The 19,958-nt window shown below is 49.4% G+C and overlaps 1 protein-coding gene across 9 annotated transcripts in view; it reads left to right on the top strand.

Annotated features, from left to right (window-relative positions):
* Window positions 1-19,958, top strand: part of ST3GAL2 (ST3 beta-galactoside alpha-2,3-sialyltransferase 2) — a 54,160-nt gene that overhangs the window by 18,258 nt on the left and 15,944 nt on the right. For 2 of the 9 annotated variants that reach the window (XM_021093796.1, XM_021093797.1), the window contains 4 exons: window positions 1,668-1,809; window positions 2,245-2,335; window positions 13,490-13,752; window positions 18,019-19,397. In XM_021093796.1, the coding sequence (XP_020949455.1) occupies window positions 19,059-19,397 (339 nt within the window). In that variant the 5' untranslated portion in view covers window positions 1,668-1,809; window positions 2,245-2,335; window positions 13,490-13,752; window positions 18,019-19,058. Of the gene's footprint in view, window positions 1-1,667; window positions 1,810-1,843; window positions 2,336-13,489; window positions 13,753-18,018; window positions 19,398-19,958 lie in introns of those variants that run through there. The other 7 variants (XM_021093795.1, XM_021093799.1, XM_021093794.1 and 4 more) reach the window with 5 other exon arrangements.

Genomic DNA, 19,958 nt, shown 5'->3' with positions numbered 1-19,958 from the left:
TGTAGGTTGGAACTCTTTAGAGACATTTACCCTGAGAAAGTAGGTCTCCATGGCTGTTGCCTGGGATGTCAACTTGATGGCATTGCCTGGTCCCAGAGGCTCTGGCAGACCTTTTACCTGCAGGGTTTGAAAAGGGGCCATGAGGTTTGAAAAGTTCCAGCCAGAGGTCATACCACCCCAGGGGAAGAGGTCCTGGGCTGAGGGCAGAGGGCCCTGTTCTCACCTGTACCTGCAAGTGTGATGCTGGCTCTAGTGAGTATGTACCTCTGACTTTGCCCGGAGCTGGAGAGGGAGAATCCCAGAACTGGAGCATTGCTTCCGGACCCTCACGTCCCAGGAGCTCTGTCAGCCTTCTCAGGGGCTGGAGCTTGTTCTAAGGGGTTGGAGCTTTGGGCCAAGCCCATCCCAGTAGGCCCAGGAAGAGCCGGTGTCTGCTATCTGGTTGTTGACGGCCTGGAGTCCTTCCTGCTGAGTCCTGCATATGCAGTGACTGCACAGACTGCAGTCCTGCAGCCTTGTCAGCAAAGCACCCATCACCCTGCTCCCTGGGCCCCTTTCCTGCAGGGTCACAGTGCGGGGGGGTTAGGTTATGACTTCTTCCCTCGCATTCTTTGTCCCGTCCCCCCATCCCACAGAGGATGTGGGCATCAATGCTGGAGTTTTAAGTTGAATCTTTCGTCTCTGGGCCTGGGCTAAGGCCTGGCTGGTGTTTTGAGCCACAGAGATTGTGACCTGGAAGCTTCTAGAAGCACAGCTTCTCCCTTCCCTAGGTGGGCACTGGCAGGACTTGTATAGACCCTAGCTCAGCCCCTCTCCATCAGCCTTCTTCAGGGTGGGCAGCCTTCCAGTGCCCATAGTGCAGGGAGGAGAACCCAGTCCAGGACCCACGCAGCTACGGAGCAGGCTTGGGAAGGGGCGAGCAAGGGCAGAAGCACCAGTCCTGGCTCCTCCCCAGAGGTGAGGGAGGGAGTGATGAGATTCAGGAATTCCTGGGCTTGCTATCTAAGAGGGCTGGTTGGGGGTTAAGGAGGATGGGCCCTGCTTCGCTCTGCCATTTGTCTGAATCACAGCTCCTTTAGGACAGCATTTGCCCTTTGCCCTGAGCCCTGGAGCTTCCTTTTGAGTCTGCGTTCGCTGTCCCAGGAAGGTGTCTGGATGTAGTGGGCCAAGCTTCCACTGGTTGGTCCCCTGCCACATGGGTGTATGGGTTGGGGAGGAGGGGTTGAAGGTTACCTGGAAAAACCATTTAACCTTCCCTTTCACCCAGTTCTGGCGAGGGCAGTGCAGTTCAGTGAGACTCTACTAACCTGTCAAACCGGTGCTAGTCCTCCCAACCCAGGGTAGAGGATGTGTGTGCATTTGGGGGAGCCAGCATTGAGGAGGATTGAATTAAACTGTGTTTCTGAGAAGAGCAAGCAGGGCTCTCTTTGATAAGAATGTGTTGGGCAGGGGAGGTCCCATTATGGCTCAGCAGGTTAAGAACCTGACTGGTATCCATGAGGATGCAGGTTTGATCTCTGGCCTCGCACAGTGGGTTAAGGATCTGGTGTTGCCATGAGCATAGGCCACAGATGCGGCTGAGACCTGGAGTTGCTGTGGCTGTGGTATAGGCTGGCAACTGCAGCTCTTGATTTGACACCTGTCCTGGGAACTTCCATATGTTGCAGGTGTGGCCCTAAAAAGAAAAAAAAATAATAAAAGAGTTGGATGGGAAGCATCGTCCCTTTCCCAAGGGTCTATAAGTTGAAGATGGACTCACCTCTTCATTCTTGAAGCCATCGGCTGTGCCCACCACCAGTGTTCTAGCTGGTGGGTATGACTCTGTATATTACTCTGGTTTTGCCACTCTGAAGGCCTCTGGGATATGCCCTGGAAATATGTCACCAGCTCCCTGCTCTTAGAGGGAGGGGCCAACAGTTGGGACCTGGAATGCTGGTCACTGGGGTCAGCTGCCCTTGACATAACCTTGGAAGGGCAGCCCTCCTGGTGGGGGGGGGGCGGCTGGCAAAACCAGGCTGGAGGGGCTTGTGGAGAGTCCTCTTAACAGAGGAGCCCATTACTTGCTCCTTGACAGAGTGGGAGCTGCAAGGCCAGGGAGAAGGGCTTTGCTAAGGGGTCAGCGATGTAGCTGTACAAAGAGGGAGAGCCCATTGCTGGCCTGGGAGATGAGGGTTGGAGTCTCCCACTCCCTCGTGCAATAAATATTTGTTGAATGAATGAACATATCCTCTGTTTTCTCTTGAGATTCAAAATACACCCCCAGACATCCAGGCAAGTTGCAGAAGGAAAAGGAGGGCCCGGCAGCTTTTCTGCAGCTCTTCATTATACATCTCTGGTATGTCTGAGATCTGAATCTTCAACACTGATGAATAGCCAAGCCACCTGGCACTTTGAACCGTATCTTTAAAGGGAATCAGAGCAGACTCTAAGCATCATAGTCCCCTGACCCTTGGAGGTGGTGGGGTCAAGTTTAATTGCCCTTGGGAGGCAGCATTGGGCAATAAGGTCTAGACCTCAGGTTCTCTGTCTTGCTCTGGGCCACCGTTTATTCATCCCACTCCCTGCTTCCTCCAGAAGTCCCCAGAGAAACTTAGATTTCTTTTCCAGTCTCTTCTCTTTGGGGTCTTCCACCCATTTCCTGCCTCTCTGAGGCTTTCAGCCCTGTGGTGGAACTCTTTATTAACTTTGTCTTTTCTAGAATCTTGCTGCCAACCTGTGTCTAGAGAGCCACAGAGGTGGCCAAGTATGGGATGGACTTTGGTGAGCTGTTTAGAACTGGCTCAGGGCAGGCCTCTGTTCTGTGTAGGGGGGACAGGTAACAGGCTCCTTGACCCACAAACTCTGCCACAGGATGGACACAGCCTGGAGGTGAAGGTCCTTGGGGCAGAGCTGGCTCTGACACTCCAGGTCTACACTGCCTACTCCACCTCCCTGGAAGCTGCCACCGTGGGAGTAGTGCCTGTGGTTAGGCAGAGAAGGAAGCTCTGGAGCAAGACCCTGGTGGTGCTGCCATGGGGAGAGGTGTGCTGAGGAACCCATGGTGCTTGTGCAGCGTTATGAGGCTGCACCCCAGAGTTGGCTGAGCTGGGTCTGGACTAACAGAACTGGCCCTCAGCCTGCCCAACCCAGGAGCACAGGTGCTGAGCTGGGAACTTTGCAGCCCTTATCCTTCCAACGCCCTCCAAAATAGGTGACCTCAAACTTTACAGATAAGGGCTCATATCAGAGAGGTGAAATGGTTCATAGCTGACAAGTGGCAAAGCCAGAATGTGAAGCCAAGTTTTTCTAGGCACTTTCTTCATTTGGGGAGGGTTGACTGGAAAGGGACTTTGAACTGGAGTGAATGTGGTGAGATCTGAGGAGTCTGAGGTAGGGAGGAGGGACTTTACTGGCAACCTGTGGTGCTGAGGGGAGCGGCCCATCCTAACTGCCCTGGAGTGTCTCTGCTGCCAGAAACTTGAGAGCACACCACGTCAGCCCTTCCCTCTGTCTAGGAAGCTTCTTTGGCTTTTATGCACTCACCTTTCCTATTGCCTCCAGCTTGTGAAATCTGGTTTGCACCTGAGGCGTCATAGTTCTTGGTGGGCCAAGAGAAGTTAGAGAAAACTTTCACTTCTAGAATGTGAAACCTGAAAGAGTGAGGCTTGATTAAATGATCACTTTCATCCGCATGCTTACACAATGATTTGTCAAAGTGGTTTCAAGGCATTTTTTCATTACCAGTATTTCTCCTGCTTCTTCATAACCATGGGGTTATATAGACAGATGATATTCAGTTGAACAAATATTCTTTGATGCCTACTATATGAAGGCTATAATAAATAAAGTGGTCTTTATACATTTAGAGTTTAAGTGGAGTGTCTGTGTCTTTTTAGGTTTCATGTAGGATCTTAATAAACATGGGCCATGTGTATGTATGACTGAGTCCTTTTGCTGTACAGCAGAAACTGGCACAACGTTGTAAATCAATTACACGTTAATTAAAAAAATATATATGGGCCAGATTTGGCCTGTGGTCCAAATTAGCTCATAACCCCTAGAGGATAGGGTACCATGAGAGATGAGGCTTAGGAGGGTGGCCTGGTTTGGGGATCTCTAGAGACTATGTTAAAAGGCCTGACCTTGGCCCCATGAATAAGGGGGTGTGTCTCCTTCTCATATGCTTTTTTTTTTTTTTTAAAGGACTGCACAGGTGGCATATGGAGATTCCCAGGCTAGGGGTCGGATTGGAGCTGTAGCTGCCGGCCTAGACCACAGCCACAGCAACACAGGATCTGAGCTGCATCTGGACCTACACCACAGCTCACAGCAACGCCGGATCCTTAACCCACTGGGTGAGGCCAGGGATCAAACCTGCAACCTCATGGTTCCTAGTCAGATTCCTTTCCACTGTGCCACAACGGGAACTCCATTTCTTTCTTTTTTTTTCGTATGCTTTTGAATGCAGAAAGTAATGCATTTGTTAAATCCGAAATTCGACATGGCTAAAGAGGCAATTGAGGTCGTTCCCACCGTGGTGCAGCAGAATCCGTGATGTCTCTGCAGCACCTCGAGCCTCTGCTAGGACCCGTGTTTGATCCCCAGCCTCCCACAGTGGGTTAAAGATCTGGCATTGCTGCAACTACGGCTCACATTTGATCCCTGGTCTGGGAACCTCCATATGACTTAGGGGGACCAAAGGAAAAAAAAAAAAGGTAGTTGAGGAATATAGGTCTAGAATCTGGGATATAAGGGCAGTTTCTTAGATTTGGTAGGGGATGGAGCATAGTGGGCAAAAGCGAAAAAGGGCTGAGGACAGAACCTTCAGAATCCATTTGCAGCTGAAAGAAACAGCAAGGAGGGTCTGAGTCAAAAAAGTAGATTGTGGTGGTTAGCAGGAAAAGAGCAGGACTTAATCTGAGAGGAAGAGGGTGGAGGTGGGAGAGCCTTCCTCTGATTGTTCAAGAACCTTGGCTTGGAAGGAAAGAGTGGCTAGCTGCCTGGTGACAGCTGGGGCTGTAATTTGGCTCCTGAAGCCACTGCTGTTCTTTACATCTAATTGATGTAAAGGCTGGAGCTGCTGCAGGGGGGCTGGGACTTGAAAAGGGTCCGAAGGGCCTTTCATCAGGGGTGTCCATGTGGCCAGTGTACGTGCTTCCTTGGCGAAGTAAAACACTGGGAAATGCTCAGGTGGTATGGAAGTGGGGCTGGAGGCAGGGACGGCCTCCCTCGGTGAGGGCCTGATTAGACTACGTCTGAAAGATCCTGTTTGCACATCTTCCCAGCCCTGCTCCCACCCATGGTGGATTGAATGAAGTTGGGGTGGGGATGGCAGAGCAGTTTTAATTGGGACTTCTGATCAGCTCACCCCAGGCTGTCTCAGTCGGCATCTCTCAGTGTGTTGGCTGGAGTTCTGTGAATCTCGTTAGAGATGGTTTGATATGCCTTCTCAGGAGACTGGTTTTGGCAGGGATTCCCGGTTCCTTGGTACAAATAGTTTAATCCAACTCATCCAGTCAAGATGGCACTGTAAATTTATGCTCTAAACACAGAGCAGTAATACATAAAAAGGTAAAATGCTAAAAACGTAGTCATGCACTCCCCCTCCTTCCCCCGACAAAATGATAAACATCCCTGTGATGAGAAATGGAACAGGAAGGAGTTCCTGTGTGGCTCAGCAGTTATGAACCTGACTAGTATCCATGAGGACATGGGTTCGATCCCTGGCCTCTCTCAGTGGGTTAAGGATCCGGCGTTTCGGTGAGCTGTGGTGTAGGTCATAGATGCGGCTCAGATCCCGTGTTGCTGTGGCTGTGGTCTAGGCCGGCAGCTGTAGCTCCAATTCAACCTCTAGCCTGGGAACCTCCGTATGCCGCAGATGCAGCCCCAAAAAGACACACACACACACACACACACAGAGGAATGGAACAGGAACACCAGAAGGAGAGCAGGGCAGAAGCTGCAGTAGGCCTGCTTGTCTCTGAGTCTGGATGCAGGCAGAAGTGGCTAGAAATCTGGGATAACAGATTTACGCATAACTCCAGCTATGGAGTGCTGGATACAAAGCCTGGAGTTAGAGCTGATACACTGCTGGAACCCAGGGGCTGGGAAAGTAGTCTGAAAACAGTTGCTGTAACCCATTCCCTGGGGCTGGGGCTTATTACAAAGATGCTTACCTAGGGAGACAGGGCCTGGAGCTAAGCTAAGTTGCTACTGTAAGATTTGATTCTAGACCAGGAGACCCAGAGGACCTGGGGAGGCAAAGGAGAAAATCCCCAGATGGAGAAGGGATGAGCTTATATACTCAGAAATATGAGGGAAACTAATATGAAAGAAGAACAAAATCAGAGGAAAATTTATCCCCAAAGAAATGAAAATAACAGAGTAGTCAGAAAATACATTTAGTAGAAATAGGTTAAGGATCCTTGAGGCTATTAGCGAAACAAGAAATTTGTTAAAGAAAGGTAAATTATAAAAGAAACAAGAATATGTAAACATGAAAACTTTACATTAAAAATTGTAGGAGTTCCCATTGTGGCTCAGCAGGTTAAGGACCTGACATAGTCTCTGTGAGGATGCAAGTTTGATTCCCCAGCCCTGCACAGTGAGTTAAGGATCTAGCATTGCTGCAGCTGTGGTGTAGGTCACAGCTCTGGCTCGGATTCAGTCCCTGGCCCTGGAACTTCCATATGCTGTGAGTGCAGCTGGAAAAGAAAAAAAAAGAATGAGGTGAAATAAAGATATTTCTGTACCTGCTAAGACAGTTTTATCACCTACACGTCCTTGCTAGAAGAACTACTAAAAGTTTGTATTTCAGTAAGAAGAAAACTTGGGGAGAGGAGCAGATTGCTAGCAGCAAAACCAAGTGCAGAAATTGATGTGTGTTGGTAAATTAACTGTAGACAGTGTATCAGGATGCTCACGTCACCCACAGGGACTTAAACTCCAGAAGATATTTAACTAGCTTGTAATGAGAAGTTGGAGGGAGGGAGTTCCAAGGTTGGAGCATTAGTCCAGTATTGACTTGAGGAACCCTAGGTATTCCATTGTTCTTCTCTGCTGTCATAAGGGTATAAGAGCTCTCTCCTCCTGGTTGTAAGATGGCTGCTGCAGCTCCAGGTATTATATCACCTTAGAGCATCCTAAGCAGGAAGGGTAGGAAATGCTAAGAGAAAGGAAACTTTCTAATGTGCCTCTTTTCTGAGAAGGAGAATCTTTCCAGGGAAGCCCCAGCAGACATCTCATGCTTCATTGACCTGAGCTGGTTCATCCTTAGACCAATTCCTGGTAAAATGGAACAGGCTTGTCTTATCTCCTGGGACTGGGTTCTTTGCTGCCTGAACAAAATCAGGATTCTTTTGGCAAGAAAAAAGGGGGAATGGCTGCTAGTAGGCAACCAACAGTGTCTACCACAGATGGCAAAACGCACTGAACAGAAACCCAGAATCTAGTTTGTTTTTTAGTTTTAAAAAAGGAAAACTAAAATTATTGGCCACATTATCAAGGAAGAATCAGGTAGAATAAGGAAGGGAATTTCATTGTTAAATCACATCAAATTTCTGCCTTGTTAAAGGGAAATAACAGTGCTGAAAACTGTAGACCTCATTAGGAAAATATGTATCTGCTAACAATTTAAGATAACCACTTTAGTTAGTTAGAAGAAAGAATTTCCAATCCAGAAGGAAAAATAGTGGGAGTGGGGGTAGTGTGTCAATCCAACACAAGTTAGGAAAAGAAAAGAGAACTAAAGAAAAATTAGTGGCGTTCCTGTTGTGGTATAGCAGAAACAAATCCGACTAGTATCCATGAGGATGCAGGTTCACTCCCTGGCCTCACTCAGTGCATCAGGGATCCAGTGTTGTAGTGAGCTGTGGTATATAGGTCGCAGATGCGGCTTGGATCTTGGATCCCACGTTGCTGTGGCTGGGGCGTAGGCTGGCAGCCATAGCTCTGATTTAACCCCTAGCCTGGGAACCTCCATGTTTCACGGGTTCGGCCCTAAATTTGAAAGAAAAGAAAAACTACCAGACTGAATAAAATGCAAATAAGAAATAATCTGGAGAGGCTGATCAGTAGGAACCTAACAGGAACTGCCCTTGCTTTTCTCACACAGGTGGTTCTTTGTTTTTAGACAATTTTCAGTTCCCTGCCCCATCCACCCACCTCTCCTCAAAGTTGAGCTTTGACTTGCTTTTTTTTTTTTTTGCCACACCTGCAACATGCAAAAGTTCCTGGGCCAGGGATCAAACCTGCACCAGTACTGGATCCTTAAACACTCTCCACCAGGGAACTCCTGCCTTGCTAATGAGATAGTATTGTTTTCCTAGACTGCTTTATTCCTGCTGTAGATATGTATAGCAAATTCCTGGACTTCCCCCTCCACCACCCCTACACACCCGGAAACCACACTGGGACTCTTAAGGGGCAGGTTTGGAGCAGAGCTGGGACCCCATATCCCAGCTGTCCCCCTTCCCCACCCCTTCCCCATGCTTCACAACCCAGCTTTCCTCCCCTTAGAGCCTGTTCCTTTGGGGGCAGCATCCATCCTCTTGCGATGGAGACTGATGGTTTATTTCTCTGGGACTTCCTTGAAAGTTACCAGAGTGATGATCATAGGATGGAAGAAATGTGTAAGTTCTCACTTTCTGATTTCCTGCCTGCTAACTCTGGGCAGCATCAGAAGTACCAGAGCTGAGATCACAGACTGGACAGCATGTCAGAGTGAGTGTCCTGCAGGAAGGCAGGAGCGCCTGAAGCAGAGGCTGCTGGAGGGATCGTAATTGATGAGCGTGGTAGACTGAGTCACTAGGGTAACAGTGAGGGGTTTATGCCAGAGGCTGGCACCAGCAGGTTGCAATGTGAGGACTTCAGTTAGCCAAGCATGTGGAAGTGAAGCAGCCAGTTTTCAGACACATCAAGGACGTGCTTCTCTGGGCTTGAGTTGAGTATAAGGGAGGGGCTGTCAGGTCTCTTCCTCCAGATGATGACAGGCACTCCAGGGCATCTTCTGCCAGGGTTGGCTCTTGCCACACTCAGGAAGCAGGGCGTTTGCTGGGTTGTTAGGTTGGCAGGGTTCTGGGACACAGGGAACCTTCTGATGGTTGTACTCCAGTTAGTGGAGAAAGCCTCTCTGGATGGCAGTGAATGCTTGTGGAAGGAGCACTGGCCTTGGAGCCATCAGATCTGGAATGTATTAACGCTCCGTCGCTTATCGCCTGGCTGACCTCGTTTTGCTGTCTTGGGACTTCTGCGAATACTGAATGAGAGGCTATGCCTGCAAATGCTCAGAAACTCATAAAGCATCATGCAGTGTGCGTACTAATCTGTGGTTTGATGCCTTTACACTGAGGCTCTGGGACACATCCTCAGGCTGTGTGTCAGTGGGTGGAAAGAGGGTGCTTTATCAGTGTCTCGGGCCGGGATTTTTTTCTTTCTCCCCACCCCTTCCAATTCAAGCAGCCTCCCTCCCTCCATCCTCCGCGCCTTATTTTGACATTTCTTTTCTCTGCCTGCCAAGAAGATTGTGTTCAGCTGTGCTGGTCTGAGGCTGTGCTATCCTGTGCTTCGTTAGGTTAATTCGATGGCTTGTCTTCTGGGAACTGACTGGGGACTAGCTCTAAAACCCTGCTAGCCTCTAAAACCCAATCTCCACTGTTTTCCTTGGGGCAAGCTTTGCCGCTGAATCCCACACACCTTCGTTTTCTCTCCTCCACGCAGGAGCCGGCAAGGGCCTGCTTTGGCCCCACCTTGGTTCCTTGTATTGGCAAAATTGCTCAAGCATGCATCCTCTGATTGGTAGAAGGCTCTAAGGGAGACCATCAAAGCTGCCCCTGACCTTCTGGATTCTGGTTGCTAGTTTCTCTGTTCAGCCTCAGCATCTTAAACTTGACCAGCCATTCAGGGGATATTTGTTGTTAAATGGTCTCACCATATTTGCTAAATTTGTGACCACAAACCTCTTGGAAGACCCTAGCATTGCCTACCACTAAATTTCCCTCATTACTCCCCTTCTCTCTTAGAGGACCATTCACTCCTGTTTTCTGTAATCCTCCAGCCCCAGCATCAAAGGTGTGTCACTCCCTGTGCCCATGCTTTGCTTCACCTCCTGCTATACAGGTCGACCTCCATGTGGGCACTGCCTCTCCCTACCTCTTGCTCTGTTCTTGCTACTTAAGGACTTGCTTCGTAATTATCCTCTTTTTTTTTTTTTTTCTACAGCATTAACCTCTCCCTCTTCTGAACCATCCCCACCAGCATTCTGTAATATTTCCCATTCCACTTTATCTCATTCCCCTTTTTTGGTAACACCTTTATTGAGATAGAATTCATGTTCCATGCTCTTCATCCATTTCAGTTGTACAAGTCAGTTGGTTTTAGTTTAGTCACATGGTTATGCAATCCTAGACCACAAACAATCTTAGAACATTTCATCACCCCAGGAGGAAACTCCATACCCATTACCAGTCACTCCCCATCTCTTCCAACCCCTAGCCCTGAGCAATTACTAATCTACTTTATGGATGTGTCTATTCTGGACATTTCATATAAATGGAATCACATCATGTGTAGTCTTTTGTGTCAGGCTTCTTTCACTTAGCATCATGTTTTCAAGGTTCATCCATGTATCAGTGCTTCATTTCTTTTTATGGCTGAATAAGATTCCATTGTATGGATATTAGATGTTTTGCTTACTCATCAGTTGATGGGACTTGGAGTTCTTTCCACTTTGGAGCTAATATGAATAAAGCTTCTATCATTTGTGTATGTATTTTTGTGCGGATATATATTTCTCTTGGGTGTAGACCTGGGATTAAAATTGCTGAGTCATACGTTAACTCTGTTTAATCTTCTGTCTGCCAGACTGTTTTCCAAGGTGGCTGCGCCATTTTTCATTCTCACCAGCAATGTATGAGGGTTACAATTTCTCCATCTCTTCCTTAATACCTGTTATTATCTGTCTTTTTGATTATAGCCATCCTTGTAGGTGGGAAGTGGTATCTGATTGTGGTTTTGATGTGTATTTCCCTGATAGCAAATGATGCTGAGCATCTTTTCATCTGCTTGTTGGCCATTTCTCATCCAGTCAGATGTTTGCCCCTTCCATACTTTTGGATCAGCCACTGTGAAGGTCACTGCTGACAGCCTTCTCTTATCTATGTCAGACCTTCCCTCGATAATTTCTTCTGGTCCTGTAGTTTTAAAAGTGAACTGTACTCAGGTGACTCTCAAATGTATCCCTCCAGCTCTGACCTCTTCCATGAGCCTTAGACATCTGTGTCCTGCTGCCTGTTGCCATTTCCACATGGACTGTTAAAGGGCATCTCAAATTGAACCTGTCATCAACAGAACTCTTGCTTTTTTTTACTCCTGAAAACCCATTTCTCTCCTGACTTTTCTGCATGAATGAATGGCATCCCACAACCAGGTTGCTCAGGCCACAAGCTGAGTCCTGATTTGGTCTTCCCTGCCCACCCACCACCCTCCATCTAGCCCATCCGTTAAGCCCTTCACAATACATCCAGCTACTTCTCACCACCTCCGCTGCCTGGGTTTTTGAAGTAGCTCCTCTCTGGTCCCCAGCTCATCTTACGCAGCAGCCAGAGAAGTTCCTTAGCAAAAAAATATTTTAACCTAAAAACTAAAACAAATTAGACTTTATTGAGAAATGCATCACACATTCAGAATAGTATATATCGGAGTTCCCGTCGTGGCACAGTGGTTAACGAATCTGACTAGGAACCATGAGGTTGCGGGTTCGGTCCCTGCCCTTGCTCAGTGGGTTAACGATCCGGTGTTGCCGTGAGCTGTGGTGTAGGTTGCAGACGCGGCTCAGATCCCACGTTGCTGTGGCTCTGGCGTGGGCCAGCGGCTACAGCTCTGATTCGACCCCTAGCCTGGGAATCTCCATATGCCACGGGAGCGGCCCAAAGAAATAGCAAAAAGACAAAAAAAAAGAGTAGTATATATCATATAAATTCCTTAAGGAATAAAAACTTTAAATCCTCTTTTCCTACCACTTGGATTAAGGAGTAATACATTTCCCCGGTAACTTTTTTTTTTCTTCTCTTTGGGTGGCCTTGTAGCATATGGAGTTCCCCAGCCAGGGATCAGATCCAGGCCACAGTTTGCGACCTTGGCTGGAGCTGCAGCAATGCTGGATACCATCCCACACCCCAGCCCACTGGGGCCAGGCCAGGGATCGAACTCGTGTCCTGGTTCGTCGGAGACACCACCAATTCCATTCTACCACAACAGAAACTCTCATCCCCCAGTACTTCTAAAGCCTATAAAGGGGAGTTCCGCCTGTGGTACAGTGGGTTAATGATCCAGCTTGTCTCTGTGGAGGTGCCAGTTCAATCCCTGGCCCTGGTGCAGTGGGTTAAGGATCCATTGTTGCTACAGCTCTGGCTTGAATTCAAGTGCGGCCCTAAAAAGGAAAAAAGGAAAAAAAAAAAAAAAGCCCTTACTTGTCACATTCCTCCGCTCCAGGGGAATTTCCTAAATTTAACTATTTTCCCTGATTTTATCTGTTGTCTTATCTATATATAGAGGCCTAAGCAATTTATTACTTAGCTTTGCATACTTTTTTTTTATGGCCATACTTGCAGCATATGGAAGTTTCCTGGCCAGGGAGTGCATCTCAGCTGCAGCTGCAGCAACACTGAATCCTTGAACCCACTGTGTTGGGCCTGGCATCCAACCTGAACCTCCACAGCCATGCAAGCCAGCTTCTTAACCCATATCACCATAGTAGGAACTCCAGCTTTTATACTTTGGAACTTTTCATGAACTCGTACTATGAGTGTTCATCCCTAACTTATTCTTTTTGCCCAACATAATAGATTTTTGGTCATATTCATCGCTGTTGCTATCTGAAACTGGAGTTCATTCACTTTTGCTGTATGATATGAATGAACCACAATTTATCCATCCAGTTCTGATTGATATTTGGGTTGTTTGCAGTTTTCAGCTATTACCCAGAGCTGCCTTGAACATTCTCTCTCTCTCTTTTTTTTTGTCTTTTGTCCTTTTAGGGTTCTAGACGGTCCCAGGCTAGGGGTCTTATCGGAGCTGTAGCCGCCAGCCTACACTACAGCCACAGCAATGCCAGATCTGAGCTGCGTCTGCGACCTACACCACAGCTCATGGCAATGCCAGATCCTTAACCCACTGAGCAAGGCCAGGGATCGAACCCACAACCTCATGGTTCCTGGTCGGATTCATTTCCACTGTGCCTCAATGGGAACTCCATGCCTTGAACATTCTTGAACATCCTTATATGTATATACATGTTTACTTACATCTTGTCATAGACATACTAGAGTTTACTACACATTCACCATGATGCCTAAAATTTAAAAGAAAATAGCCAGGACATGGAACAAACGCAGCTTTCATGCATTCCTGGTGGAAATGTAAAATGCCACAACCACTTTGGAAAACTCTTTGATAAGTTCTGGCAAAGTTAAATGTAAATACCAACTCTATGACCCTGTATTTCCACTCCCAGGTATTTACCCCCAGAGAAAAGAGAGTATGTGCCCACAAAATGACTTGTACATGAAAGTCCAGGCAGTTTTACTCACAACCAAAAACTGGAAACAAGTCAACTGTCCAAAGGTGAACAAGAACAACTGCTGATATACATAACATGGACTGATCTCCAAAACATGGTGCTGAGCAAAAGAAGCCAGACTCGCAGGAGTGTTTTATGAAGTTCAAGAACAAGTAAACCTAATCTGTGGTGACACGACTTAGCCAAATGGGAGAGTGGTGAGTGATGATCAGGGAAGAGCTGGAGGGAGCTCCCTGGAGTGATGGAAATGCTCGGTATTATTATATTTGGCTACACCCGGGCATGCCAAAATTCCTGGTCCAGGGATTGAACCCAAGCCACAGCAGCGACCCAGGCCGCTGCAGTGACAATGTCAGATCCTTAACTGCTAGACCCTCAGGGACCTCTGGAAATACTGGGCGCTTACACACATGCACAAGTAGGTAAACACGTACCAAGCTCTACACGGAGAGAGTTGCTGTTGTGGGTCAGCGGTAACCACCCGGACTAGTGTCCGCAAGGACGTGGGTTTGTTCCCTGGCCTCACTCAATCAGTTAATGATCTGGCATTGCTGTGAGCTGTGGATCGCCTGTGAGGCTGTGGCTGTGACTTAGGCCGGCAGCTGCAGCTCTGATTCCACACCTAGCCTGGGAACTTCCATTGGCCTCACATGTGGCCCTAATAAAACAAAAACAAACAAACAAACAAAAACATCTGCATTGAAAGACTTCTGCATCCTATTACACAAGAATTAAACCTCCAAGGAAAAAAGATTGTCCCAAGTAGGGGCAAGATTTTGCAGGGAAATGAAACAGCCTATTCAACCTAAGCTTTAAATCTGCTTAATAGGACAAGCAGGCTGAACTCACCAGCCTTGTAATTAATCGATTCTAATATTCAACCTTTGTGTGAGATACCATTTATTCCCACCCAAACCTGAGGAGGATTACAATCTCTGAGGATGTCTGCTCACAGATGTCAAAAAATAAATTAGCTCAGGAGCTGTCTAATCTCTCAGTCTGTTCCCACACCATATTTTCTGTGAGAAAGATGTCTTAAAATTTTTCTTTAAAAAACTGCTACTGGGACATACTCATGTACGTATTTATTAAGTTAATGGCACATTTTCCTCTCTGACATTGTTCCCACCAGCGGTGATGAGTGTTTTTAAAAATTTGCTCCAAGGGTCCATTTAAAAATAAAAATCACAGGAGCTCTGTTGTGGAGCAGTGCGTTAAGGGTCCAGTGTTGTCACTGCAGTGTGCTGAGTTGTTGCTACGGCACAGGTTCGATCCCTGGCCCGGGAACTTCCGCATGCCATGGGCACAGCCAAAAAATATATGTATAAATCAGGTCATGACACATCCCTCCTGCAAACCCTCCCATTAGATTCGTAACTACTCCTCATGCTTTCAAAGCCATCTGTGGCTGTGCCTTTTTTGCCTTTCTCTCTGACACCTTCCCTGGCTTCGCTGCCCTTCTTGCCTGTTTTGTTGTTGTTGTTTTTCTTTGGTGTTTGTTTATAGGAGCACCCATGGTATATGAAAGTTCCTGGGCCAGGGATTGAATCTGAGCTGGAGCTGTGTCAATACTGGATCCTTTAACCCACTGCCCTGGGCTCGGAATCCAACCTGTACCTCCTCAGCAGCCTGAGCCGCTGCAGTTGGATTCTTAACTCACTGTGCCACAGTGGGAACTCCCTTGCCTGTTTTAATGGGTCAGGCTGTTTTTTCCTGAATCCCTGTGGACTCTGTTCCCTCACACATCCTATAATTGCCCTGTCATGGCACTTTGTAATCCCCTGTACCTTTGTATTTGCTGCTAGGCCAGAAGCTCCATGAGGACAAGGTGCATGTGTACTGTCCCAGCTAGCCCCTGGCCCCGTGCTGACCTATTAAATATCTGTCAAGTGAATAAATAAGATGGCAGCAGCCACTTGGCCCTGGAAGACTAGCCCTCTAACCCCTCTGGGCACCAGAGGTGGGGGCTAATGCCCAAGTGTGTGCCCTTCCTCAGACTTTTTTAAATTGGGCTTTGTATGGGTTTGTGTGAATGATCTGAGCAGCTGTGAAAGGGAGACATCAGAATTAGGCAGTGGTGGATTTCCCATTGTGGCTCAGCTGTAACAAACCCGACTGGTGTCCATGTGGACGCAGGTTTGATCCCTGGCCCTGCTCAGTGTGTTAAGGGTCCAGCGTTGCCATGAGCTGTAGTGTAGTTTGCAGACATGACTTGGATCTGGCATTGCTGTGGCTGTGGTGTGGGCCTGCAGCTGTAGCTCCAATTTGACCCCTAGCCTGGGAACTTACATATACCATGGTTGTGGCCCTAAAAAGAATTAGGCAGTGATGACCAGAGGGTACAGGGAGTCCCACAGAGAAAATGAGGTATGTAAAATAAAAGAGCCTCACTGGGTGACTCCTGGGACATTTGGTGCATGTCTGGGGTCTCTGATGGTTCTTGCTTCATTAGCAACAGTCCCTACCTGTACCTGCAGTTGTCCACAGCACACACTTCCAGGAACAGACCAGCCTTGGGATTCCCAAAGCAAGGGCCTTTGCTGGTGACTCTGCTTCTCTGCTCTTCGCAAACACAGTGACAAAAGTCGTTTTTTTTCCCTCCCTGACAAGGCAGCCCATCACTTCCAATGCCCCCTTCATTGAGTTAGACTCCAAGGAGTTACTGACTTCCCCAGTGTGAAGTCATTGTGGGGGTGTTTCCTTAAGGGCCTCCTGTACTCGCTTCTGCCAAACTCTGCCCTCAGGGGCCACAGTGGCGAAGCCAGGTCTCCCCACCAGGCTTCTTCACTCATCCGTTGCTCAACCTGGAAAGTTACCACCTCCCGGGCCTCTTGCTTCATGGCAGGCTCTCCTCAAGTCATAGGATGCTGGGAGCAGGACCTTGCAAAACCTAGATGTTGGATATGGATGTGACAAAGCGGGGCCTGGAAGAGACAATGGCCTGGCTTCTATTTACAGACCCCCCACCAAAGGCTGTGCCTGAGGTCTGGCCTGCCAAAGGGCACAGTGGAACACTGGAAAGAACGCACTGGACCAGTGCCACTGGGCCCGTGGGTTAGAGCTGGGAGTCCCCAGTGAGGCCTGTGGGCGAAGCTTCACTCCTCATTCTGGAAAGCCAGCTTATGTGTCTCCTTGTCTCACCCCTGAGCCCCTGGAGAGCTGAAGGAATTCCTGGGTTTCTTTCTACACTCTGGCCAGTCACAGGCTTTGGAACTGGGTAGACCTGGACTTAAACTTCACCTCCACTCAGGAGGTTGTGACCTTAGGCAAGTTCCTACACGCCTGTGAGCATTGTTTCCCTACCCAGAATAGTGTCCTCCTTCTTGGAACATGCTAGTTCCATTCCCTAATGGCTTTGTGGTTTGGCTTGGCCCCAGAAATTTGAGCTCCCATGAATAGAGGAGGCGGTGAAGGTTCTTGAACATAGAACCTGAGAGGCCTTCTCTGCAGCTGCTGGCAGCAACCAGAGGACCCTGGAAAGGCCGGCCAGGACTGGAACTTTCAGCGAGGGGCTATGAGGCCCAGGGGCCAGGTCAGAACCGGGGCTGGCTGGATATGGAGAGGAGCTAGTGGGGACAGGCAGGCAGCCAGGATTAAGTGCTCCATGTGGCCTGGAGCCAGGGCCCGGGGGCTCCACTCTCAGCCTTGTCTGTGACTCTTACTGTGGGTCCTTAGCACATGACTTGGATTCAGGCTTCTTTCCTGAGGGCCAAGCCTCAAACCATCCTGCTGCCTATTTTCCCTGCTCTTGCGCAGGGCAGCATAGGGCCTCAGGCTGTCAGTGACCCCAGGGACCCTGGCATTCCTTTTGTAACCTGCAGTTGAAGGCAGCTGCCCAGAGGGCTGAGTGGTGGTGGTGCTGAGCCCAGCATCCCCACATCCTGACACCAGAGCTGGAACGGTTGTTAATGGTTCACCCAGCTAACCTAGGAATGCCTCATCCATAGTCCACACCAGAGTGAGAAGAGGACAAATCCCAGGGCCCAGGCCACTGCCCCCTTCACTTGGGGAGGCGCTGATCTACCTCTTCTTAGGGGTAGAGAGCTCTAGACGGGGGTTGTACCTGAAGTGCCTTATGATCTTTTCTCTGATCCACTGTTTCCTACGTTTTGCCTGAAATTAACTTCATAGAGCTAGACTAGAAATTTTCTAAACCTGGCTTTTCCAGCGACTCTCCCTGTGACTCTAGGGAAATCACTTTTTCCGTCCTTGTTTACCTTCTGGCTAATAAGTGAGGATGGCAGGCTAATCTGGTCCTTTGAGGCTGGAGCTACGCAGAGCAGAGCGATGCTATGTGCAGGTAGTTAGAAGGAAGAGCCCTTTCTTTTGTCCACCCTTTGTTTAAGTGGGCGTCTCCTCTCCTGCCCGCTCTGTCCCCTCTGGGACTTGGGGGCGGGGCTGGGGGAGAGCATGTATGCATGTGCAATCTGTCTGCACGTTATTTTTCCTCTCTGCAATTTCAGGGTCATGCTGCGGCAGCCTGGCGCCTGACAAGCGAGGGAAACCTGCCAGGGAATTACTGCTAGCTTGAGGCAGGACAGCGGCCTCAGGGGAGCGGGGATGGGCAGAGCAGCCGCCGAGTCCGGGCCAGCAGCACCAAGACAGAGGCCTGGGCCCTGGTCTGGAGCTCAGCTCACACTTGCTCGGCAGACCCAAATGGCATTTGAAGCAGCACCCTGCTGAGGAGTGGCTGTTCCCAGGACGCAGAGGACCTCACAACCCCTACACAAGGAGCTCAGCAACCCCTACACAACTGCAGTTGGGGGCCGTGACCATCAAAAGAAGAAGGGGTTGGTGCCTCAGATGGGAAGCAGAGGGGCAGAACCTAACTCCAGAAGGACCTTGGTCTCTGAAGAGTTTTCTGGCACCCACGGAGCTTCCTGGGTTTCTTCTTGGCGTATCCGGGCTTGATTCCCTCCCCTGGCAGAGGGCTTGGGCCCTAAGGGCCAACTGAGGTGGGGACGACTCTTGCATGAAATTAAGGCTGCTTGAGACCCACGCGCTCTCTGCTGTGATTGGGGTTCAAGGGCTTCCCTGCCACAGGGGACGAGGGGCTGCTCATGAACCACAAAGACCCCGAATGCTGCAGACTGGATCATTTCAAGCCACCAAAGAGGGGGACCCCCAGAGCTGGCAGCCAGCAACCCCAAGAGACTAGAGGGCTGGGATGGACTGACCTCCCCCTCACCAGGGCTCTGGGAGAAGCAGAGCCTCTGTGGCCCAGCTAGTGACAGAGAGGCCCGATGAAGCCATAAGCAGGGCTCAGGTGGCCCGGGGACAGGGACCCACTGCTTCCGACGTGCTTTCTCCTGACACTGAAGGAGGACGTGGCATGGTGTGAAACCCCTGCCACTGTCCCCTCTGAGGCACATGCCCCTATGCCCTTTGCACGTGGTGCCAAAATAAGCAGTGGCTGGCCTGTCAGCGGACTGGGAAAGGAGTGGCCACGGTGACACCCACCTGACCGCCAGGCTAGGGGCTCAGCTCCCAGGGGCGCCGAACCATGAAGTGCTCCCTGCGGGTGTGGTTCCTCTCCGTGGTTTTCCTGCTGGTGTTCATCATGTCACTGCTCTTCACCTACTCCCACCACAGCATGGCCACCGTGCCCTACCTAGACTCGGGCGCCCTGGGTGGGACCCACCGGGTGAAGCTGGTGCCCGGCTATGCCGGCCTGCAGCGCCTTAGCAAGGAGGGGCTCGCCGGCAAGAGCTGTGCCTGCCGCCGCTGCATGGGTGATGCCGGCGCCTCTGAGTGGTTTGATAGCCACTTCAACAGCAACATTTCCCCCGTCTGGACCCGAGAGAACATGGATCTGCCCCCGGATGTCCAGAGATGGTGGATGGTGAGAAAGACACGGTCTCTCCGGCTTCCCCTTTGCTGCCCCCTCTTTAAGGGTCTGTCCCCCCTGTTAAAGCCCCTTCTTGGATTTGGGCTGTCTTCTTGCCCCCAGAGCCTTAACAAAGTGTGAGGTTCCCTGGACCAGAGCCAGCTATTAGGATCATAGATTCTGAAGCTCATAGATTAGTGAGCTTTGGCTTGGAAGGAGAGAGGACTAGTATTTTCTAGTGCCTATAGGAGCCAAATATAGACCACAAATACCTGCAAAGTCAGGGAGGTAAAATAGATAGGAGAAGCAGGTCCCCAGGGGGAAGATGGCTACAAGTGAGGACCATGCCCATGGAATGAAGTCCTTCCCTTTATAAAGGAGGCAGCCACACAACTCCAGTGATTGTTGCTATGCAGAAAGGCAGCCCATCACTGCTGGATCCTCTGACCCTGTAAGAGAACCCAAATGTCCCTGGAGTGCCTGCTGTGGCACAGCAGGATTGGTGGCATCTCTGCAGTGCCAGGACATAGGTTCTGTCCCTGGCCTAGCACAGTAAAGGATCTAGGTCACAACTGC

The sequence above is a fragment of the Sus scrofa genome, chromosome 6 (assembly GCF_000003025.6).
Source record: "Sus scrofa isolate TJ Tabasco breed Duroc chromosome 6, Sscrofa11.1, whole genome shotgun sequence".
NCBI lineage: Eukaryota > Metazoa > Chordata > Mammalia > Artiodactyla > Suidae > Sus > Sus scrofa.
The sequence above is the reverse complement of the archived record's forward strand: the minus strand, read 5'-3'. Positions and strand labels throughout refer to the sequence as shown.